The following is a 25,161-nucleotide window of genomic DNA, read 5'->3' as shown; positions in this document are numbered from 1 at the left end:
CAACAAGAGGGAGAAAGGCTTATACTGCCTCTCCCTGTCCTGCACGACCCCTCCGCTGCTGCACCTCACAGGCTTCCCGCTGGGCCTCAGGGGTCATTTGGAAGTTCCTACTACACAGGGCCCGAGGATAGTTAAGTTCTGGGCAAGATGGAGCATCAAGTAGAAGGGGCCCAAGACACTGCAGCCTTGATGTAGAAGGGTTCGAAGTGAATGAATACACATGTGTACATGCAGACGCAAAGGCATGTGACTAGAGCCAGTGGGAACTGAGCCCGACAAGAACATGCTCACATACCTATGCCTAGGGACTTTAGGGAAGGAGATGACCCTGGCCCTGACCCTGGCCCTGGGGCAGGACGCAAGGAGCTGTGTGTCCCAGATATGTGATGATACCCCTGGGGGATGCCATCTTTGGGGCACAGGGTGTGAAAGTGTGTGTGTGTGTGTGTGTGTGTGTGTGTGTGTGAGTGAGTGAAGGCAGAGTCTACAGCTTGGAAGGAAGAGCTCGCCCTCCCTTAGCCTCCTCTCCACTCATAGGAGGACACGCACTTCACCAGACAAGCCCAGGGTCCTGGTGGCAGACAGTGGGGCTGGCCTCAGGGATGGGGAACAGCTGCTTCCTCAGGAACTCTTGGGGCACTTGCTGGTGGCCACCATGGGCGGCGGCGCTGGGGGGCTGCTGCCATTAAGATGCCATGGCCAGCACCTGCTCACTGCCAGGCAGTCCCCAGGCTACCCTGCCAGCTCCTGGCCCAAGAGAACCGACACTGCCATGCCTGAGGCCCTCAGAAACCTTCTACTTCTAGCAGTGCTAACAGAGAGAGGCCTGGGAGAGGGGACCTCAGACTCACAAAAAAATACAGGTTGGAGGATGTGAGTGTGTGGGGTGATGTCCAAGATTAGCTCTTTCATTGGACGATAGCACGCATCCATCAGGGGACATGTGAGCTGATGCAGTGGACGCACACCTATGACAGGGATGGGATGTGGGTTCATAAAAAGCACATCCTCATGTGATATGGACATGACACGTGCGTGATGTGTGCAAATGATGGTAGTGTCTTTCTGAGGCGCTGGGTAGCACAAACAGGGTACAGCTGGGGATGTGGTGAGATGGACCCTCACGTGCCATCTGTGGGCATGAAATTTCCAGACAGCAATTTAACAACATATGTGACAAGTCTTTGTAAGAGTCTATACCCTATGCCTGATAATTCAACTGTTAGGAAGCCTTGTCTGAAGTTCATAAACAGAGCTACAAAGCTTAATGCACCCGGATGTCCATACCAGCAGAATTTACAACTTAGAGGCCTGCACACATGAGGGATTACATCAACTCTGGAACACTGAAGTGTCATGAGCTGTTCAAAAAGCATGTTTGTATTTTTTAAAAATAATCATATATTACATTTATAATAAAAGGTAATTTCTTATTTCCCAAATGAAAAGAGGATAGAAGTCACTAGAAATGTTGAGAATTAGGGACAATGCAGCTAATAATAAGATGCTAAACCACCACAAAGTATTTTTTGAAAAATTGTGACATGGTAGAATGCACAAATTTTTTATAAGTAGCACCCTAAAGTATTTCTATCATAAACTCCAATTTTTAAAAAATAAAATATGTGCATGAATAGGTATAAAAAATGCAACAAAAGGCTATTAGTGGTTAAGTGGTAGAATTTTGATCATTTTCATTTATCTAGACTTTGTGCTTATTTGGTATTTTTATGATGGAATGGGCACTAGTCTTATAACCAGAAAAATGCCTTTCTTAAAACAGTAGATGGATGAGAGACCGTACGTACGTGATTCTCTCCCCAAATCGTAGCAGAGCATAATGAGGTGATGGCAAACCACAGCCCTGCGGGTCCAGCCACATTCGTGTTCGCTTGAGCCAGGCAGGCCTCCGCCTCAGGAACTTTCATGCTCAGGCGGACTCCAGGTCAAAGGACACAGAGCAGGAAAGAGGGCAACACCCCCAAACCCCTGTCACACTGCAACACTCCTGCACACCACACTCCTAAGACTACTGGGGCACCAGGCCACCCCTCCACTGACAAGTAGAACTTTGGAAGGGAAAGCAGATCTTCAAGAAAGTCAAGGACAGGCACAGGGGGCCAGAGGAAAGAGGTTCAGGACCAGGGAGGAGGTGCCTGACTGGAGATTCTTAAGGTGGAGGGAGGAGAGCTGGGAATTCACTCCAAAACTAATGGAACCGACTCTAAAGTCTGAGGCAAGTGAAAGGGCAGCAGCGGCAGAATCGACCATAGAATCGGCTCAGAGAAGTGGCTGTGCGTGTGCGAGTATATGAGAAACGCACTGTTCGTGTTCCTTTAATAATTCATTGCTAAGAACCAAATCTAGCCACCAGAGCTGGGAGCATATACACCAGCTGGGGAACGGCAGCCATCTTCAGCCCAGGAGGCCTGGGCCACAGGGGTCCCCAGGAGAGAGAGGGAAGGAAGAGCCAGCCACGTGTCTGCATCCGCAGCCACATGAGGAGCCTACAGGCCAGGGCTTCTGGGGAAAGGGGAGGGGATGAGGGGGAACCCCTGAGCAAAAGGCAAACAATCTCCATGCCCCGGGGCTGCTCCCTGCCAACCTGTGCTACAGGGCATCTGATAGGCTAGCAGGGTGGGGAGGATCTGGCATGGGAGGAGTTCCCTTCACGGGTGGGCTGGGGGCTGGCGGAGGTGGGGGTTTGGGGGGTCACGTATGTTTTGCCCCTTCTGTCTATTAGGACTAGCCAAGGAGACAGAGGGAAGGCCTGGGCGAAGGTGGGACCGGCTAAGCTGGAGCCTATGACCCGCCCAGCAGCGGCCCGTCTAACAAAGGGACCAGGGAGAGGGCTGCTCTTTCCCCATTCTCCTGACACCTCATTCCCATTCTCAAAAAGGGGAAAAAAGAAATTTGAGAAACCAAGTCCCTTTCAATCAATTAACCTACGGCTTCCCACTTGCCTGCCACATTCCTTCCAGCCTTCCAGAAGCTTCCATCACTCATCTGTCCGTACTCTCTCCTCATGATGCCCACTCAGAAGGCACACCAGCCACTCTTCCCCGCTCCACCCCTTTCGTTTAGCAGCCCCATTTCTGATTTTTATGCCATTTCATGCCTTTGCATCATCTCAAGGATGTGATGGGCCTTCGGCTGCTTCCCATCTGAAGGTAATTCAATATTCAAAATGGGTTTATGGGGTTGTATAAAACTATACACTGGGCGAGAGCCAGATGCCAAGGCAGATAAAACATAGTCCCAGTTCCAAGATTCCAGCCTAGCAAAAGAAACCTACAAAATTAAGTGCAAAGTGTCATAGGGGAGCAAAATTACCCGGCCCTCAGCCAAGCCTGGGTCCAGCTTGCATTCAAAGGGGGCCTTGCCCAGCTGACTGCTCACTTCTACTGAAGACTCTGCAGAGGTGCCCGTCTCATGACAAGATGCATAAAGGCAGGACCTGGCACCGTGGGAATTCCCCGCCTCTCCCAGGGAGGGTGCACTGAGGAAGCCAACACATGCCTTCAACCACCATCCATAAACCAGGGAGTAGGGCTCTGGCTCACCAGGGGCGTCCCTGCAGCCAGAGTGCTTTGTTGGAGAGGAACACAATTCAAGAGGCCTTGCCAAGCCAGGCTGGCATTTGAGTAATTATATTAATGAATCTCTGAGTTTCAAAATCTAATATTAGACGGTGGCTTCAGGACCATCATCCTCCGTTACTGTCCCACGTCCCAGGAACACTCCTGGGTAGCAGCACGGCTAGAACCAACCGTGTGTGTGTGTGTGTGTGTGTGTGTGTGTGTGTGTGTGTGTGTGTGTGTGTGTGTGTGTGTGTGTGTGTGTGTGTGTGTGTGTGTGTGTGTGTGTGTGTGTGTGTGTGTGTGTGTGTGTGTTGTTTAATTTTTTAAAAAATGCATGTATTTGAAACTATGCCCAGAGATCTGTATTCTGGGCCCACTTTATAAACCACAATACCATGAATAAGTGAGAGAAATCTGGCCTATCCTTGGGGCAGGGGCCTCTCATTTGGCCATATCTCTCGGGTTGGCAATACCCTGAGGATTACCATTCCATGCAGCAATGGCCTTTGTGTTTGAAGCCAGCACTGTTCCCCACAGAGTTCCCCTTGGCACAGCAGGCAGGACTTGCCTGCAAACCCATGGGCCCTGCTTTCCCACCCGTGCTCATTAGCTGTCTCAATCCTAAGTCCAAACTCAAAAGTTGGGCTCGACACACACAAGAGGCAGCTGATCCTCTTGCTCTGGCTAACTCCCTGGTGCAGACCAGACCACTGCACCACCATCCTGGCCATCATCTGTGGGCCCTGTCCCAGGCCAGCAGTAACGATGACCCAGTTGGCCACACTATGCATGGTGTCGGGGCCAGAGGGGACCAAGTAAACTGCAGCCAGGTAGTAAACGAAACAGGCACTAAACAAAGGTGAGAAAGAAAGAGTTTGCTATACTCTTGTGATTATATTTCACGTATGCCGTGCAAAATGTAATCTGCTATAAATGATATCAGGTAGATAGAATCCAGATTTCTGCAAACTCCACATGCCAGAATAGAATTCAGCTCCCTCATCTGTTCCATTTGTGAAGTCTCATTGGGTGGCAGAGACTGGCCCTGGTTGCTGAGTCTGGGAAATGGGCTTTTGTGGAAACAAATTCTCATCCTGGGACTGGTACACTCAGGGGGCGCCATGACCCAGAGGCTGCCGTGGCCTGCTCAGGTCTATGTGGGAAGAGCTGGCCTGAAAGACGGGGGGTGGGGGGCGGGGAGCAAGCACGTCTTGCCTCTCGGAAACTCTTTGGTAGGCAATAAGGGATCGCTCTTTCATGATTCTTTCATTACTATTAGTTTTTTAGTTAACAGGCAAAGGATCCACTCAGTGCCACACTGCCAGGTGGGGCTCACTCTCAGCACCGTCTTAACTGCAAAGGGACTCTGAGTTTTGAGAGGGCAAAAGACCCTCTCAGAAGCCCCGGGATTCCCTAAAAAAGGTCTTCCAGCCCCAGAACCCTACTCACAACCAATCAAAACATGGAAAATAGAGCTGCAACAAATTCAGAGGGGAGGCCCGGCAGGGGTTGGGGGCCTCCGCTAGCAGAGGCAAGGGATGGCCGTCGTAAGGAGAGACACACAGGTTCTGCTCACCCACCTCCAAGGCAGGGCTTCTCAGTCTCACCACTACAGACAATCCATGACTTTTGATGGTCTGACTCACAATTTTTGACTTTACGTGGTGCAAAGCAACACGCGTTCACTAGAAACCATACTTCAAATTTTAAATTATAATCTTTTCCTGGGCTAGCGATATGCAGTACGATACTCTGATACTCCCTTGTGATTCTGGGCAGCAGCAGCGATCCACAGCTCCCAGTCAGACAGGCAATCAGGAGGGTAAACAGCCGATGCACTTATAACCATTCTGCACCCATACAGTCACTCTGTTTTTCACTTTCAGTACAATATTCCGTAAATTACGTGAGCTATTCAGCACTTTATTATAAAATAGGCTTTGTTAGATGGTTTTGCCCAACCGTAGGCTAATGGAAGTGTTCTGAGGACGTTTAAGGTAGGCTAGGCTGAGCTATGACGTGGGTTAGTATATTAAATGCATTTCTGACTTAACAGTGTTTTCAATTTATGACGGGTTTATCGGGATGTAACCCCACTGTAGGTTGAGGAAGATCTATAGTGACATTAGGGGCCAGGTGATTCCTTCTTGAGAGAATGTCCTGTGCACTGGCCTTGACTCACTAGATGCCAACAGCACCCTCCCCTGGTTGTGACAACCAAAAGCGTCTATGGACATTGCCAAATGTTCCCTGAGAGGCAAAACTGCCCCTGGTTAAAAACTGCTGTTCTAGGATGACCAACCATCCTGGTTTTCAAGGGACAAAGGGCTTTCTTTGGGAAGAGGGACTTTCAGTGCTGAAACTAGGAGACTCTTGGGCAAACTGGGACAAGTAGGTCACCCACCCTCCCTCCCAACTAACTTTAATCCCTCTACCTACCATCAAAACACATTTCCGGGACTTCCCTGGTGGCGCAGAGGTTAAGAATCTGCCTGCCAATGCGGGGGACACGGGTTCGAGCCCTGGTCTGGGAAGATCCCACGTGCCATGGAGCAACTAAGCCCGTGTGCCACAACTACTGAGCCTGCGCTCTAGAGCCCGCGAGCCACAACTGCTGAGCCCGCGTGCCACAACTACTGAAGCCCGAGCACCTAGAGCCCGTGCTCTGCAACAAGAGAAGCCACCACAATGAGAAGCCCGCGCACCACAACGAAGAGTAGCCCCGCGCGCCGCAGCTAGAGAGAAAGCCCGTGCGCAGCAACGAAGAGCCAACGCAGCCAAAAAATAAATAAATAAATTTATTTTTTAAAAGAAACAAAAAAACCCACACATTTCCTCGGGACTTCCCTGGCAGTCCAGTGGTTAAGACTCCGTGCTTCCAAAGCAGGGGGTGCAGGTTCGATCCCTGGTTAAGGACCTAAGATCCCACATGCCACGTGGCCAAAAAACAAAAAAACACTTCCTCCTCTACCCTCAGGGATGTGAACAGTAGCTCTTCACCGCCCTATATGAGACTACCGCTCACACACCTAAAAAGATTACATCCTACCCTATAGCTTCTTCTGGGACCAAAATCTTATCCTTGTCTCCTCTTTCTTCCCGGGCAGTATCTCCCACAGCCATGACTTCCACGAGGCTCTCTGAGCCATGAGCCGAATTGCTCACATATTTCTTATATTACTAAGGCCAAAATTGACCTAAAACGTCTGCTAGGAGAAATGGCCCCACCCTGGGGAGGACATTACTGGGGTGCAGAGCTCCGGTGTGCACACATTCAACTCCCCTTCAGCAAGTGGCCCCAGAGCCAAGGAGAGATCACCTGGGAGATGGAAGGATGGGGAGACACCATTTGACTCCCCTTTTGTCCCTGACACTCGGCTGAGTCTCACATGACCTGCTGGACACAGGGACAGGACCTGAGACCCTCTAAAGACGACATGAAAGGAAATGGCATTTTCTGCCCTGGTACTGGTTGAACACCTGGGAGTCCTCTGCACAGGGGACCCCACTCGGTCAGCCCCAGGTTTGGCAAACCTCCCCCCCCCCCACCAAAGCTTTCTATCCATTTGCCTCCTCCCTTTAAAGGCCTCCTTTCATTTAGTCCCCCAGGGAGCCATCTCGTTACTACAGAAACAATGACGTCATGTGGCTGGGTGGGGCTGCGGGTCCCTCCTACCACTCCCTAACTAGGTATCGCGCGCCTGCCTACATCACGGCTCAGAAATTTATAGCCCAGCGCTGGGTATTTATAAGGTGGCTCTGGTGTGACCACAGATTCAGTGCAGGGCTGGTAACTATTTATAGCCAAAGGATATATACTTATTACATGCCCCCCCTCCGTCTTCTGGGCCACGTGTTATATAACTGCCATTATGCAATAACGCCCATTACATAATAATTATGCACTAATAGGGATATAATCTGCAGGCATAATAAGGACACACTCCCCAAGGGCTGCACTCGGTAGGCCTGCCTCCAGGGGTCTCCTGATGTCTCTGCACACTCCACCCAGTCGAGAAGAGTCACCAGGTGTCACCCTACTCCCACTGTCATCTGCAGCCTCCCCTAGACCATCAGACCCAGCTGCAAAGCTCTCTCCAGATTCCTTCCTCCTGTCTTGTCCCTGACCCTGGCCTGAAGAGAACACCTCTGCCTATCTTTAAGCCCGACACAAAGAACTGTGAAGGGATAAATCCTGGAAGGTTAAGGGACACTCTCCATTTCAAGAAAGGAAAAGAGCAGCAGCAGTCACCCCTGGAAGGAGTCTGCAGGGTCTAGAAAAGCCTCCAGGACGCCAGGCCAGTTGGCAGAGGGTTGGCCGCACACAGAGGAGCACCGTGGCCCTCCAGGAAAGAGCTGGAAGGAGGCAAGGACTGGGGCCAAGCCAGCACAGTCAAGCAGGCCACTTCTCAGTGGCTCCTCCTTCCCTCATCACCCTGTGGTAGCTGCGCCTTTGGTAGGGCCCTTTGTGTCGGGCTTAAAGATATGGCAGACAGAAGTGTTCTCTTTAGGCCAGGGGCAGGGACAAGACAGGAAGAAGCAATCTGGAGATTTGGTGGAGCCCTGACTTCTGCCATCGGGGTTACGCTGCCAGCAGGAATGCCCTAGAGCAGGATCCTGGCTGCTCAGACAGCAGCACATGCTCTGCTGGTCACCCTGCTCCCAGGAAGGACAAAGAGAAACTGTCACCTCAGGGGAAAAGAGTACAGGGACATGGGCTCTGCACCTGGGGTGATGGGGGACACAGGTGGAATGGGCAGGGGATAGGAAAACTTAAGACCACAATGGCACTCAATGGAGCCAGTTCAATTAGCCCAAACATATCATCTGCTCTTAAAATAGATATCTCTGTATTTAAAAGTTGTTTGATGAAAAAACCAGAAGAACCTATATGGATCTGGGAAGTAAGTTTCTCTCTGGTGCAGGAGGCTGATTTGGGGAGCCTGTCTCTTACATTTCTCTATTGTTTGAATTTTTAATAAAGAGTGCGTTTTACCACCGTAATAAGGAAAATCAAATAACTTCCTTTAAAAAGAACAGTGCTGAGGCTCAGGAGACACTTCTGATCTCTGCTTCCCATGCTGCCGAAACAAATGTCTGCTGTTCTTTGGGGTCTGGGGTGGGCCTGATGCGGTCAATGGCTCACTACATAGGCCTGGGTCAGCCGAGTAGTAAATCCCCTGTTCCAGTCCCCAGAACAGCATCCCTGGCACACAGAGAGACCATCATGCAAGACATCAAGAGGGATGTTCAGTGCGAGACTCAGAGGGGGACTCACGATTCCCAAGGGGAGAGGAGCCCCCAGATGGTTTCAGCCCAGGGTCCTTCTGCCCAGAAAGGGGAAAATGGAACAGGACATGCAGGGGAACAGCCAGGGCTCTGAGGTTCTGTTGCCATGTGAGAAAACGTAAATAAGTTCCTAAACTGGAAGAGAGGCAAGAGGTGAATCTGGAGTACATTCTGTCTGAATTGCTCTGTTTCTTACAGGCCAGAGGGTCTCAGCTGGGGCAGCTCTGTCCTCAGGGACACTTGGAAATGTATGGAAATATTTTGGTTGTCACACATGGGGCGGGGGGGTGGGGTGGGTTGCAACTAGTGGGTCAAGGCCAGAGATGTTGCTAACCACCCTATAATGCACAGGGCAGTCTCCATGACACAGAAGGATCTGGCCCAAAAGTCAATAGCGCCATGGTTGGGAAACCCTGCTCTATGGGACCTGATTCCAATGGTTAAGAGGTCAAGTCCCTATCTTCTTAGCCACGGAAACAGGAAAATCTCCAGCAGTAAGCTAGCCTCTCTCACAACCCAGCCACCCCTCAGCATATTGGAAGAGTTTTTACATACACAGCCCCAAAGTTTTCAAACTTTAAGAAAGGGGTAAGAATGAGAGTCTACGAGAATTCAGGAGCATAAAAGGCAATGAAGAGCAGATTACTGCAAAACTTCCAGCGATCATCTGGTTAATTAGGATAATTACATTCATTTTTATTTCAAACTGCAATTCCAAGCAGACTCCCAGGAAAAAGGCGTGACAGAGCAAGGATCAGGGATCCCAAGATCCAGCCGAGCCCGCCTGACCGCACACCTGGACTTCCTGCACACTCTACCTGCCCTCCCCACGTTCCAGGATGGGGTGCCAAGAAGCTGAGCTGGCCACAGCAGGGTGGGGGCATCCAGCCGAGCTTCCCCGGTCTACGCTAGCATGCTGCCTCTCAGGTCAGAGGCAGGGGGCTGGCCGGCGGGAAGGGAGACCAGTGTCAAGGACAGGCCAGGCTCCCGCCTGCTGTTTCCACCCCACATGCTCAGCAGCTGGGGGAGCCCTTGAGCTGAATCACAGGCTAGGCTCCAGCCACTCTGTCTCAGCTCCTAGAGAGCAAGGGAGACCACGGGGACCTGCTCGGCTTTCTCCTCTGAGACTCCACCAAGGCCAGCAATCCCCATGAAGTTCAAGGAATGGCAAGGCCCACGGAGGGAAGCCAAGGTGCTCAGTGACCTGAAACCTGGGGTCCTTCTGCAGGAAACTGATTGTGTGACCCAAGCGCCCTGACATCTCTGTACCGGGTTCCCTTCTCTGTACGGTGGGGATAATGATACCTGCCCTGCCTATATCACTCAACCATTGTGAGGAGGGAATCAGCTCAAGGCAAGCTGAAAAGGCTCAGCCAGCTGACAAAAACCAACTAATTCCTCACTGTCTTTCAAAGTGCAATTCAAGCAGGTCATCTTCCAGGAAGCCTCCCAGGTCCTCGAGTCTGGTTCACCAATTCCTCACTACACACAAACACCCCTGTGTGTGTCACCCTAGTGCACAGGCTCACAGCCGGGAATGTGGGTTTAAAACTAGAATCAGTGTGAGAATTTGGGTGGTTAACACACGAACAGGACTTAACACGGTGCCTCGGCCATATTGGGCCTTCAATGGAAAAATGGAATTAAAGCGAGGGATGGAGACCACGGGTGTGCCCTCTCCTCCACCGACCGGGAACAGAAAATTGTTTGGAATCTGGACAAAGGAGTGTCTCTTAAGTTACTGGATGTCCCCCAAATTTAAAACAAGTGAGGCACAGGGAACTCTACTCGATACTCTGTAATGAACTATATGGGAAAAAAATCTAAAAAAGAGTGGACATATGTCTATGCATAGCTGATTCACTTTGCTGTACACCTGAAACTAACACAACATTGTAAATCAACTATAATCCAATAAAAATGAAAAAAAAAAAAAATAATGTCCCTGACCCTGGGGCAGTGGCATGCCGTGTCATCATTAAGACATCAAAAGTGAGGAGGGGAGCCGGAACACCCCCACCACCAACAGGCCACGGTGGCTGGTGGGGGGACAAGTCACTTGGGAGACAGGCCCACAAAGGGCAACCCCAAAATATTTTTTTAAATCCCCAAAGGGCCAGAAAATCAAATATTAGATATCCATACAGACAAAGTAAGGAACCCAGGTACCCAGGGCGGTAAGGCCCAGTCCAGCCAAACCCCCCTGCTGCAGCCCCTCCACCTGCTGGGACCCTTTTCTAATGCCAACACCTCTTCTGCTCAAACATGCTTAAAATGGCGACGGCGGCCTGCAGGGCCAGGCGTTTGTCGTACTGTTTGCCACGGTGCCCTCAGTGCCAAGAAAAACCTATCATGAGAAATGCCATCAGCTATATTTATCTATCTCTCAGCCCCCCAGCCTCCTCCTTCCGTCTGCCAACCAGGCCCTGCGGAGCCCCCCTCACCCAGTGGGCACACTTCCCTGTTGCTGACGCCCGTGACCACCTGCCCAAGCCTCGCTTTCCGGCGCTCTCTTCCCCAGCCCCTGCAGTCAGACCTCCACACAGGCGCAACGACCAACAGGCTGCACCCCTTCTTACTGGTATATCAGGGCGTGCCCACGTGTGCTTAAAGTTTGCACCCACACAGGCGTTGGTCGCCGTGTCTCTAGTCCCAAACCACAGGCACCGGTGGTCCTCCATCTCCTTTCAGCCTCAGCTCCCTGCTCCTCAGGCAGGACCGGCCTGCCCTCAAAGTCCTCCGTGAGCCATGGGCTGGGTCCTCTGGGAGCGGTACCTATGCTGCAGCCTCTCACAAGCCAGACATCACGGGGAGACAAGAGGCGCGGGGTGAGAGAGCAAGCCCTGGGAGGACAGGGTCTCCTCCCGGGCCTGTGTACCACTGCCGGCAGGACGCCCGGCTGCGGGGTAGACCTCTCACCCTTCCACTTCCCTGACTGAGAGTGGGGAGCCACAGCCTGTATTTCAAGGTGCTAAGAATTTCCAAGGAGTGTGCATGTTAAAAGGACCCCCACCCCCTTCCCCTCCAACCAACAGGGAAACGGCAGAATCTGGGATGATAAAGGGAAAACGGCAAAGTCAAGGTTCAGGACTGCTCAAATCCTACAGCTGTGACCAGGCCGTTGCTAGGGATGCGGCTAACAGGACAATGTCCTTTGGTGTCAGGCACTTCAGACCTTTCTCTACACAAGCAGCAGGGCTCCAACCTGACCCTTCTTACCCTCAGGCCTAGCACAGAACATCTGAAGGTGAATCAATGACTGTATCCTAATCCCCCAAACCTCCTCCTCTTGCTTCAGGAGGCAGTGCCCACACCCCATCCCAGCCTTCTCTCCCCAGAAGGCTACCTCCCGCCTCTGAGCCCCTAACTCAGAAAAGAGTTCCAGGGAGCCAACTCCTCTGAGAATGAAGCAACCCAAATAAAAATTTTAAAACCCAGAAGCTCTTTCTCTCCTGCCCCCTCCCCCTCTGCTGGCAAATGAAAACAAACAAGAAATCAAAGAGGCCTTTTGTGCGAGCACTGCGCTGACACTGCTGGGGCCTTTGAAAGGACTTCTGAATCGGACACTGAAGGATAAAATAACTGAAGCGTGGCAGCTCCTGAGACAGGGGGGTGGGGTGGGGGTGGGACCGACGGGGCAAAGAGAAAAAGGGGTGGGGAGGGAGACACCTTCTTCCCAGGGCAGAAAGGGAGATGTTTAGCTGTACCCTCTCTGCCCAGCTGCTGCAGGACGCAAGAACGGAGAGAGACCATGGCACAGCCTTCTACCCCCCTGGCCTACCCTTCCTCAGCACCCTGGGCCCCTGCAGCTCTAGAAGGTGGCTGAGATGGGCCCTGCCTCCTTCTTCACAGCCCACCTGGAGCTGCGCCTGATGAAGCTCTGCTGGGTCTTCCCTCGCCTCCTGCATGGATCACTGTTCGTTCACATCTATAGGACGGTGTCTTCTAGAATTTATCAGGAGGCCTTCACCCAAACCCTGCAGGCCACATGTAGGAGTCTCTGATTCTTAGAAGGGCCTTGCTCCCAGTAGGTTCACCAAATGCATACGTATTTCATGAATAAAGGAAATTCAACCATCCTCTGGCAGTGCCAAAAAGTAAACTGAATCCTCAGGAAGTCCTTCTGTACATCTGGACCCCAGCTCTCCTGCTATAGAGTGGCCCTGTTTCCTCTGGGTGGGCAGTGGAGCACAGCTGGTCACCATGCTTGGGCTCCTAGGTCCCCTCCAGCTTATTCATGGGCAGAACTCTGCCAGCTCAAAGCTCAGACAAAGGTGGTTCTTTTTTTCCTTGAGCTACAGCTTCCAACTCAACCATGAGAGTGAGCACTCCACCAAGATGCCCTGCACATCACAGCCAGTACGGACCCCTGACTGGCTGGACAGACAAGCTACAGACAAAGGGGATGAGAGCAGATGGTCAAGGGAGTCCCAGAATGAGACCAGCCCAAGGAGTGGGTCTGAGTATTTCTGAGCTCCTCTTTTGGGTCATGCCCCCTCCAGAGCCAGCCTGAGCCGCATCACCCTTTTACACCACCCAGAACCAGGCACCCCACGTCACATTAACAGAGCAAATGTAGCCTGGACAGACCTCTCGGATATGTGACCTGGGCAGTCACACAGACCCTGTGCTTGGTTTAATGATCCAACTGTTGTCTCGCTGTAATTCCTCATCATTTTGAACTAGGAACCCCTCATTTTCGTTTTGCACTGGGCCCTGAAAATTATGTAGCTGGAAGGCCCAGCAAATCGTGTAGCTACCATGGGATCGGATCAAACTTGGACTTTCCTTGTTCAATACAGAACGCTCCGGTTTAAGAGGGCCTCCAGAGGGTGATGACCAAAATGGCAAGTGCGCAAGGAGCTGTATCAAATGTGGGAGGCGTGAGAGCCTGGCAGCGTTTGGCCTGGAGAACGGACAGCTTCCTGGGAAGAGGGGTGGAAAGGAACCATGAGCCCTGTCTTCAGCACTTGAAACGCTGCTATGTTACAGAAAAGTTAACTGTCACTTAGTTCATCCCTTAAGGCAGAAATAGTACCAACAGGTAAAGGTGACAGGGAGACATCCTTGGGCTCACGGAATCATAACAATTGGAATTGCAGCAGCTGCCGTCCACTGCTTTTCTGCTGTGTGCCAGTATCTTCACATATTAGCCAGTTTAATCCCTTTAACCAACTTCTGAATTAGTTGAACAGAAGACTCTTACAATGACCAAAGTTCACCCTCGAACAACAGTGACATCTCTTCTGGGTTGCTCTGAAAGGCATCTAACCCTACATTGGTATATCTTGCTAATTTTAGGAATCTGGTAACTAGGCCCTGCAGTCTTCAACAGCCCTGGCACCAGATGGCGCTGCCTCAAAAACGCAGACCAGTGGCATTTCTGGGCCTAGAAAAAAGAGGCACGGGTGAAGTGGTACAGGGGCCTCAGGAGGAGTTAGGCCTCCGGAGATGGTGGCTGGTATGCCTGTGGCCACCCCCGTGCACTCACCCAGAGCCACCAGATGGGCCAGGCATCCAGCAAAGGCTTGGGGGACCTCACTGGCATCAGCCACATCCTGGCAGGACTGACGTGGCGAAGCAATGCCTTGCACTGCTGAGGAAGGACGCAGACGTGGAGCCCTCCCTTGGACCAGAAAACCAGTGCTCACCGCAAAGCCCCAAGTCCTGAAGCAGACAGCGAAAACCATGAAGCTCTTATGCTGAGAAGGGCAACCTTGCACTTGAAAAAGTTCACTTAGACAGATCCTGAGGTGCTAATCCATTTCCTGCGACAGGTGAAGGCCCAGCTATCCCCGGACCTGGAGGTGAGGAGGGAGGCGGAATCTCCTTTCAGAGCGGCACACTGAAGAACGCAGGGGAACACAGCCTGCAGAGTCCAAACAGGGAAACCCTACCGGATAAACCATCAGGTTCCTTCCACAACAACAACACAGAAACTGCCAGGAAAGAAACCAAGATGAAAGAGGAGGAGGAGGACCACCTAGAGATTATAAGACTTCAAAGATGGAGCAACCCACTACAATGCATGGACCCGAGTGGGATCCTGATCTAGACAAACAAAATTAGGAGATAATTAGGGAAATGTGAACACTGACCAGCTATTCGACCATACTAAAGAAATCGTTTTAGGTGTGACAGTGATATTGCGGTTACATTTTTCAAGAGTCCTTATCATTAGAGACATGTACAGAAATATTTACAAATGAAAAGCTATGATGCCTGGGTTTTCTCCTAGACAGCCCAGTGTAAAGCTGGGCAGCAGGGGGCTGTGGATGAATTGAGACTGGCCATAAGTCGGCCCTGGTGATGGGGGTTCCTTCTATGTGTAAATTTCTCTGGAATGAAAAAGCGGAGATAAAGAAAAGAATACCTGGACTTCATGGACCTCCACGGTGGGCCTGTTGGAGGGATCTGATGGGGAGAAGCTGACATTTCCATCCAGTAGAGCATCTTATTACTTTCAGATTGTTTTTCTTTCCTAGGACCGAGGCCTAGGTTAAGGAAGGTCTGAAGATGCCAGTTTACCTTCAGACTCCCGCAGAAGCACTGGAGATAGTCTAGTTGTGCTTCCAGGCCAGTTCAGCCATCCTTCCTCACACAAGCATCCTTCCTCCTGGCCCCAGGCTCCCCTCTGTCTCCAGCCACTGCCCTGGGACACCCCCTTTGGATGGAAGGACATCGGCAGGAATGTACTACCTTCTCCCCGTGGCAGTGCTCTCTGACCCTGCTCTGCCTCAACATCCCCTCCTAAATGGAACAGACACACAGCGACATTCCTTCCCAGCAAGAAGGCCACCCTCGTGAAGGGGGCAAAACACTCTGGGTGGCCTTTTAGGGCCACGTATTCTGGGAGTGGAGCTCCTGACGTCACACACACACACACACACACACACACACACACACACACACGTCCTTTAGTCCCTCTCAACCATGCCACCTCCTAAAGCTTCATGTGGGACAAAAAAAAAGCATCCACAAGGGCCATGGATGACAGATGACAATGGTGCCTGGAGGCGAAGCCATGCCCCCATGCTTACCATCATGTCAAGTTTGCTTGTCATCAAACCTGGCACCACCAGCTCAGCCCAGATCAGGTTCTTCAGCCCAGTTTGAAAGGAAGGAAAGCATTTCTTTTAGAATTCAACCTACCTCTTGTCTGAGCCCTTGCCAGCCCAGCTCCCAACCCCAGTTTATACTGGAAGGAAGGAACAAGTGGCACCCTACTGAGTATGTCTTTGCGTGGACATGGAGAAGGAACGTCGTGCTATTGGACTGACACTGTTTGGGGGCTCAGCCAGAAGAAGACATTTTCTAGCAAACTGGAGTGGCTTAGAGAGAAAGCCATGCCCACTCCACGCCATCTCGAGGCCACTTACCCAAGGGCCACTGGTAGCCCATGCCTCACCAACTCACCCCCACTCCTTCAGTAAGGCACCCTTGAATTAAAGCAATTTCAGCAACAAAAATCCTACCTTCCCTGAAACTATCTGGAGTCCAGGGACTTGAATTATAGACAAATTATAAGAAAACATCCTCAGTTCTCCACTCAGCTTTTGTCAAGGAACTCGGCCTCAGCTGGGACAGAGGTGGCCATGGCTGCATGCAATGGGGCATGAATTTACTCATATTCCTGGGCAAATCATCTCATTATGGCTAGGGGGCAAGTGGGGGCGCCTCCCTTCTCCTGACACCTGCCTGGTCAGTCCAGGACCCAGGTGGCTGGTCAGGAAATGGTCTCCATCACACATACTTCATCCTACCTCAGCCCCATGCTGGCAGCAATCAAAACTTTGGCCTAAAATAAGAGAAGCCAGGGAAACAGCTCAGCTACAGGGATCCAGCTACAGAGCAAGGTAGGAGGAAGCCGGCTCAAAAGGAAGATGAGTATTAATTTCATCTTAGAGGCCCTAGTTCCAAAATCGGAAGGTGCAGAATCCCCTCTCGGAGGAGCTGACAGACACAAGCTCAAGGGTCCAAGTCTGCCCCAAGCCACTTCCAATACCACCAGGCACACACCCTCCCCACTCTGATTTGCCGAGTAGACAGAGAATCAGGGAATAACTTTTAATTTTTTCTTTGGTCTCTTTTCCAGAAAGAAAAAGGATGAACGAGGAAGAGGACCGGCAGTTGGTCATTCTTCGTGAGTGGGCCATGACAGTCACACAGGGCCAGGTACAGGCCTAGAAAGATCCATGGAGGGAGGGACAACAGGAGTTGGGGGGGGGGTATCCACTGCCTCCAACCAACTACCAAAGCCACCTCTCAGAATGAGAGAATGAGCTAGAAGAGAGGCCTCAAATACCACCTTTTCCTCCCCAGAGTTCTCCAACACATAAACTCTCAGTGCTAATCCCAGTCGAGGTTCCACTGCTGATGCAATGCTGAAAGTGCCCAAAATTTCCTTTCTGGATTAAGTCATACCTCTCCTCCCAACATCCCAAACAGGCAAGGGGGTAACCACAGCAGAAAAGTGACTTGCTTTTCTTTTTTGTGAATGAACAGGAAGGAAGATACACACACACACACACACACACACACACACACACACACACACACATATTTGCGGGAAAGAACATTCACTAGAGTTGAAGTTAAGCCACATTCTCTTACATTCGCATGAAGAGAGAAAGAAAGGGGGAAAAAAGGGGGGGAAATACTGGAATGGTGGAAAGGAAAAAAAAAAAAACACAGAGAGAGAGAAAGGTTTGGTAGCCCTCTCATTACAAGTTGGTTGGGCATAATGTAAACACACTTCTGCCTTGCTTAATCACAGAGTGCCGCCCGTTTAGGTTTCAAAGGCGGCAGTAAATTGGGCGTAGCTGAGTGGAGGCTAAAAATTAACCAGCCATCTCTGTTTCAATTTGTAAGAAAACAAAAGCGGAAAGAAATTATAAAAAGGGAAAGGGTAGGGGGGAAAAAAAAAGGAACAGAGGAGGAGAACTGAACCACACAACCCAAAATGCAGGGTGAAATTGGAAAAGCAAAGAGGAGAGCTGGAACTACTTGGAACACAAAAGGAAAAGGAGATTTTACAGAGTTTTGATTGCTTGTTTGTTTCTTTAAGACCTTCCACAGCAATGCCCACTCCCTGGCGTGCCTATGCTGGGGAGAGCCTCTCTGCCCCCCAGCAGAGGTATGGGGGCTGCGGGCATCCATCCGGGGGTCTCGCCACTTCAGCTGAAAAGCGAAGGGGAAGGGACAGTGAAGGGCAAGAGCTCGAGGAATCTCGTGCTCATTTTCACTCTCTGTGAAATTGAATGACTTTTCTCCTCTCCGTCAGCCAAATCCCAGGCGAAACAGCTCCCGCCTGGGCATCTGGGCCTCAGAAGCTGCCCGCCTCTGCCTTCTTTCCTCTTTTCTATTCATTCTGTCTCATATCCGGGGGTTTTACACGCCCCTCTCTCCACCGAACTGCTGCCCACCCTGCTTGTGCCAAATCTGGCGTTTCCCCAGGACTTGAGGGGACGCTGCAGGAAAACCAGTACCTGCCCCCCAATACTTCTTCTCATTTTAAATCAGAGCAAGGAGTGATTTTTTTTTTTTTTTTTTTTTTTTTTTGGTGGTAGTGGTGTTCATCACAAACTCTCACCATCCTGGATAATTCTGGGGCATCCTGGCCCCAGTCCTAGGACCTGCAGCATCTTTTGGGTAAGATGAGTCCTCCAAAGACGGAGGGGCACGACAATCAGTAACACACGGCAAATGTGTAAATGAGCAAAGGAGGAAGAATGGAGAGAGTGGAGGGAAACAGAAGGGAAAAGGGAACATCAAACGTGCTTCAGGCCTCAGCAGGACGGACGCACCAGTTAGGCCCATCGCGTCTATGCATGTATCGTTTGGAAAGAAGAATTAACAGAACAAATGCCAACCAGTAAAATAAAATGGGGTGGGCAAAAGGGGGATTGAGAGCAACCTACCCGGAGTGTGGACAAAGTAAGCCAGATAAAGATCCAGTTCTTTGATTGTGACTCCAATGTGATGTGGCTGCACGCACAGGCCGGGGTTCGAGCACTGGGGCGACTTGTAGAGCCGCTCCCCGTCAGTACTTTCCAGGGGGATCCCCTTAAACAAAATCACCATGACCAGGTCCAGCCGCCACACCTTGTCGGCCTGGCGAAGGCAGTCAATCCGCCGGATCTTGCCCTTCTGGTCGGGGTTGGAGAGCACACAGCAGGGGGGCTTCTTGCCCGTGATGGTCAGCACAAAGTCCTCTCGGAACTCGGGCCGGATGTCTTTGCGCAGCTTGGCCAGCAGCCGGGATGCCCACTTCTGCTTGATCTCGGGCTTCTCGCCCAGCAACTCGTCCTTCACCGCCCGCTCCTCGTCCTTCGACATCCGCTTCTCGTGCTTCTTGAAGTACTTGCGCTTCCGCGCCTGCAGGTTGAACCAGGTGTAGGAGAAGGCGCGGACGTGAGGCAGCAGCGCCTCGATGAACGGGTGGAACTCATCCTGCAGGCGGCAAGCCGGGAGCATGCGGGGCGAGGGAAGACAGGAGGAGGGGAAGACGGGGTGAGGGGGAAAGAGAAAAGGAGAACAGAAGCGTTAGAAGGGGGGCACAAGAAAAATCGCCTTCTCCTCCTCCGCCCCCCGCACAATTTTCTCTTGCGATTGTTCTAGGAAAGTGTGGTCTGGAGCTGCCACCAGCCTAGCCAGCCGCTTGCTCCCATCTCAGCCTCAGCAGCCAGACAGAGACACCCAGAGCCTGAGCACACACCTATTCTCTCTCTCTCTCTCTCTCTCTCTCACTCACTCACACACACGCGCGCACAGACAACGTTGCCGTCCACACACACACGCTGCTGGTATCCCCGCCAGGCTCTGTCGCGCCCATGACATCTCCATGTTCTATCGCAGCCTTGAACTCGTCTCAGCTCGCCCCAGCACAGTGTCCAGTCTGCACAAATGCCCGTGGACGCACACGCAGGGCATGCGGGGGCCACCGCACGCCCGGACACCGGTAGGTTTTTGGCCACCCCCAAGAAGAGAGAACATGACATCCACGAGCCAGCGAGCGAGGAAACGGCTTTGGCTTCCCCCTCCCCAGGCTGTTTTCATTCTCTTTTCTCCTGCTCCGATTGGAACATCCACCCCAGCATTTTAAAAATCAGATCTAAACCCTAAATATGTGATTTCAGCTTTGTTATCAACACCAATACTAATGTTAATCTCAGTAATAAGGAAGAAAACGCTCCTTGTTAACACAAATAAGGTGGTGGTATCAATCAACCACATTAGGGTTAAAAGCTACACGGGGCATCCTGCGCCCCATCCCCACTGACCCCTTCACCCTCCTTCCCACTCAGTCAGGTGACAGAGGGCCGGGCTCTAGGTTTTTGGTTTTTTTTCTTTCTTCTTCTTTTTTTTTTTTTTTTGCTTGTTTGCTTGTTTGAAGTTTAAATAATAATTGATTTCTGTTTACAAAAATAAAACTGGAAAAAATTAAATAATTACCATTGATCTGAAGCACCCGGCAAAGCCCAACGCCCGATTCTGAGCTTCTGGACTCAACAGAGTTGTGAGTTGGGGGCGGGTGGGGGGAGGGGGGAGGGGGAGGAGCAGGGGAGGAAGGTAAATGTTTTAAAGGGGGTTATTATTGGTGTTCTGGGGAATAGGGGCCGGGCTTGGGTGGATTCTCAAACCCTTCCCCCTCCTCTCCCCCACCCATGCTCCACTGCACAGAAGGGGGAAATTAATATTTTTTTTAAAGGAGCAAAAAGAAAGAAAGGTCAGGGATAGCAAGCAGAGAGAGGGAGCGAGTTGGTTACCACACACGCCAGGTAAACAAAAGCCAACAAAAAAATTTTTTTCAGTTTCACCCCCTGTGCATCACCTTCCAGTTAAAAATAAATAAATAAATTAATTAATTAAATAAAAATATGCAAAATTTAAAAGTCAAAACCTACCTCCCACCCGCCCCCCCAACACACAACACGCCCTACCCCACCCCTGTGCAAAACAAAAACAAAAACAAAAACCAGGAGGGGGAAAAGCGGCAGCTGAAGAAAAAGGCTTTCGGCTTTGGCAGCGGCACAGGGGTATAAACTTCGAGCTGCCTCCCTCCGCCTCTGAGCCTGATCGCAGGCAAAGGGGGAGCTCGCAGATTCCCGGGGAAGAGGACGAGTTCGGACCGGCTGCAGATCGTCGCTGGCAGAAGCGTGCAAAAGAGGGAGGGAGCAAGGGAGGGAGGGAGGGAAGGAGAGAGAGAGAGAGGGAGAGAGAGAGAGAGGACGTGGATGGGATGGGGCTGTGTGTGTGTGTTGTGTGTGTGTTTGTGTGTGTATGTATGTGCGCTGGTTGGGTTTTGGATTTTTTTTTTTTTTTTGCTTCTTTTCTCTCTCTCAAACTCCCTCTCTCTCTCCCCTTTCATGCTCAATCCCCATCCATTTGCTTGTGCCAAAGCCAGTAAAAAAAAGGGGGGGGGGAGGAAGGGGGGAGGGAGAGAGAGAAGGATCCACCTATTTGGCAATGAGACATCCTCGAGCAGCCAATGGCTGCGTCCAAGGGGAGGAGGGAACCGGGCAAGCCGAGAGGGTGGGGAGAGCCCCCGGCAGTTGGAGACCAAAAACAATTTGCCCAATCGACAAGTTCACGTCTAATGAACAAGCAAAGTCCAGCAGTTATGAATTTTTCATTCCAGGCTCCCACTCGGGTCCATTTGGCAGCGGCCACCCAGCAAATCTGAAGGGGGTGAGGGGGACTGGGGCTGAGGAAGACACAGAATTTTTTTTTTTTTAAGCCAGAAAAATAAATAAATAAAGGCCTGACTCCGGGCAGGCTGTCGGGCGGGAGGGAGCCCCAGAAGGCCTTGGGGAAAGCAGCTGCGCCTTCTTCTCTGTGTTTTGGTTTCAGTCTCTTTCTCTAAGGCCTGCACACTCTTTTTCTGGTTCTATTTCTTTTTTTGTTTATGGGACGCACAGGGGCGAGTGGAAGTTTTCCTCCCTGGCCATACACACAAGCCTGCCTGCCGTGCTATGAATAGAAAGAGAAGAAGAAAGAGAGCTCGGAAAGTGTCGATGCCAACAGCACTTCCAGGGCAGGGACCTGGCGCCCAGGGTGTAGCCACCCTTTCCCCCGGTCTGGCTGCTGCTCACAGGAGCACTCCCAGACGAGGGAGGCAGGCCCCCCCAGCACCTCACAGCCTCCCTCTCCCCAGCCCCCAGCAAGCTCAGTGCCTCCCTCGGCGGCGGCCCACACCCAGCCACGCACGCTCCATTAGCAGTGAAGAGGGATGCCAACGCAATGCAGCTCTGCTCGAGAAACTGCAACAGTTTATTAAAATAGCCTCCTGTCACAGCACTCCACTGACAAGCACTACACGCAGCCACAAACACAACAGCCAACCCCGGGAGGAAGTGACAAAGGCACGGAGATGGACACTACTTCCAAACACAGGGTCCTGCCTGTGCACGACCACCACCACCACCACCACCACCACCTCCTGAACTCTTGATTCTTTGCTTTCTCCAGCTCTGCCCTCTCCACTTGGTCTGTGTTTAGTGTTTCTTGGTTGGAGGAGAGGGAACACTCACCTACCTGTGCCCCGTTCAATTCAGACTAAAGGGCCCAAACCATACGGAGGAAGGTGCAAGAGCGTGAAATAAGAGCCCTAAAGGAAAGGAAGAGAGCTAATAAAGGAAACAAGAAAGCAGGAAAGAGCTCTATCAGGAAACGTGAGACAACCTTGGGGAAACCGAGTCACCAGGAAGAGCTCCCCAGGGGAACCCCTGCTCTGGACCTTCCACCCAGACAGGAAAGGTGAACATGGGGGAGAGAAGCCAGGAGTGTGGAAGCCTCCACTGGGTCCTCTCCGGTAGGGGCCCTTGAGCAGCCATGCTTTAGGCCTTTGAGAAGCAGTAAGGAGGGGACAGTTATTAAAGAAATGGAAGAGCAGAGGAGGACATGAACACAGGCAGGGAGAGACTGATCCTACTCAGAACCCAGTCCCTATAGCTGCCCCGTCCCCAGGTGGGGCTCAGCCCTCAGCTGGCAACAGAAAGGTCACTGCTCACTCTCGCCCCTTTCTTCCCCATCTGAAACCCTGTGCTCGGTGGCCTTTACGCTCAGCGGAAAGGTTCGAGGAAGAGGGCCCGGGGTGTGCCCAAACAAAACATGCAGCCCTGGGCTGGCGCGGGACCCAGACAACAGGAACAGTGCCGCTCAGCACCTGGGACCCCAGTCCAGGCCCTGACTGGCCTGACTGGCCGAGAGAAACAGTTAGAGGCGAGAGAGCAAGAGGCAGGTGTCACTGCAAGACAGGCCTCTTAGGGTGGTGTTCAATAATTAACATCACGTTAATAACCAGCTTGGGTCCAATTAGTCAAGGATATTAGCTGAGTAACATAAGGTACCAAACCCTGTCTCTCTCCACCTTGAGAGAAGCAATGTTACTTTCTAAAGATGAGACGAAACAAACAAAAAAATGTAATAAAGATGAGATGGTAGAAACTACAAGTGAGTTTATATTTGGCACGGGGGTGTGTTTTTCTGGTATTTTGATTCATACTAAATATTAGACACCAAACAGAAAACGGCCAGCGTGAGCCTCCTAGAGAAGTCTACCATGTTCCATCTCACAGACCACCATGCCGGGTGCTAAACATGGGTCGATTCTGAATCCGGTGGTGCAACTGGGTAGGTGGCAAGGGAGATGGTGGATGCAAGGATCCACTTGTAAGTTAGGGAAACAGGACAAGATCCATGATTCACTCCTGGATGAAGGGAGAGGTCAAAGGTCGATGGAGTGGTGGAGAGACTGCACATAAAAGTGGCCCAGGAGGACCAATGGAGTGTCTCCATGGAGCCGCAGGGACCCACTGCACCCCCTCAATTCTCCCTTAACAGGAAGAGCAACAGGCACTTCCCAGGGGAGGAACAGGGAAGGAGAACAATCATCAATTGTCCTTCACCTGCCAGTGGCCTGTAACCTTGAAGGTGGGCTGAGAGGATTCCCAGGCAGCGCTCTCCCCTCACCCTGCTCCCGCAGAGGTATCTGGCTCTCGGGGCGGGGAGGCCTGCCTGGGTGAGCAGCCAGGGTATTTCTAATGACTGGGTCTCTCTCCCTCCTGTGGGGCACACAGAGAAGAATCGCTCAGGTTCCAATAGAAACACTTGGCGAACCCGACCCCTACAGCCCCCTCCTCCTGAATGCCACTGATGGCGGCTTTCGGTCCTGGACACGCCCCTCAGAAACCCCAGACAAAAGGGGACTGTCCCCCTTTTGTTAAGAGAGTAGAGGCTCCTGTTGGAAGATTACCTGTCCCAGTCTCGGTCTTGGCTAGGAACTCAGATACTCTGTACCCTGCACCCCGATCAGAGCCAAGGCAAAAAAAAAAAAACCTCTGAGGATTCAAGGCTTCTCCAGGGCTGAGCCACCTGAAAATGTAAGGGCTCAGGGGATGGAGGGAGCAAGGGGACAGGCAAGCCTTGGAGGAGAAGGAGAGGGGAGGGGAGAAAGGGAATGAGAGAAAAAACGGAGGGGTAAGGAAGCCAGTGATGCTGGTGACAGTAGTGAGCAAAAAAGAAAAAGACAACAAAGAGGAAAAATTAAGGAAAAGCAGGGAAATTTGAGGGGAAAGGTATTTTCCCTCATTTAACAGAAAAATCCCAGAAGCCAGAGATTCGACTTTTAAAATTCACATGGGCTTGTAGTTTGTGGAGAGGAATTTTTCTGCCTTTGTGAGAGAAAGACCTCTCTCATTACTGTCACGTATATAGAATTTGATTTTTTTTTAAAACAACAACAGTTTTCACTGAAACATTTCTGAAATACCCATGCTGGTTTCAGCCATCACTAGGAAAAATGTGCCTCCAAAAGAAAAAGAATGAGCAGGCCGTAGGAAGAGGAGGAACAGGGGGAGGGGGAAAGAAGGAGAGAAGGAAGCCCAATCCTGAGAGAGCAAGACAAGCTGGGCCCAAAACTGCAAAGAGAGAGAAGGACAGAGATGGAGGGAAAGAAGACGCAGCTGAAAAGGGAAAATGAGCAAGGAGAAAAGATAAGGACTCTAGGACAGGGGGAAGAAGAAGAAGAATGAGAAAGAGAAGCAGAAGGGGAAGAAAAGAAAAGAAAAACTAGCTAAAGTGACTGCTTCTAGCTTGAGAAAGTTAAATGTGTCGTTTTCCAAAAATCCACAAAAGAAATGAGGCCTTCTGGATTATTTAAGGGAAAACAGGGAAATGTGTACAGAATCTCACTCATATACACAGTATTCAAAAATATTCAAGGAAACAAAATAATTTTCCCAGCCCGAGACGGGTTTTGCAACTGGCCTATACCTGCCAATAGTAAAAC

The 25,161-nt window shown here is 51.2% G+C and overlaps 1 protein-coding gene across 7 annotated transcripts in view; it reads right to left on the bottom strand.

Annotated features, from left to right (window-relative positions):
- The window catches only part of NFIX (nuclear factor I X), a 96,386-nt gene that overhangs the window by 49,195 nt on the left and 22,030 nt on the right, over positions 1 to 25,161 (bottom strand). For 2 of the 7 annotated variants that reach the window (XM_030879900.2, XM_060297024.1), the window contains one exon: positions 18,791 to 19,322. In XM_030879900.2, coding sequence (XP_030735760.1) covers positions 18,791 to 19,322 — 532 coding nt within the window. The other 5 variants (XM_030879901.2, XM_060297020.1, XM_060297021.1 and 2 more) reach the window with 5 other exon arrangements.

The sequence above is a fragment of the Globicephala melas genome, chromosome 3 (genome assembly GCF_963455315.2).
Source record: "Globicephala melas chromosome 3, mGloMel1.2, whole genome shotgun sequence".
In the NCBI taxonomy this organism is placed as follows: domain Eukaryota; kingdom Metazoa; phylum Chordata; class Mammalia; order Artiodactyla; family Delphinidae; genus Globicephala; species Globicephala melas.
This window is presented reverse-complemented; position numbering and strand designations above follow the sequence as displayed.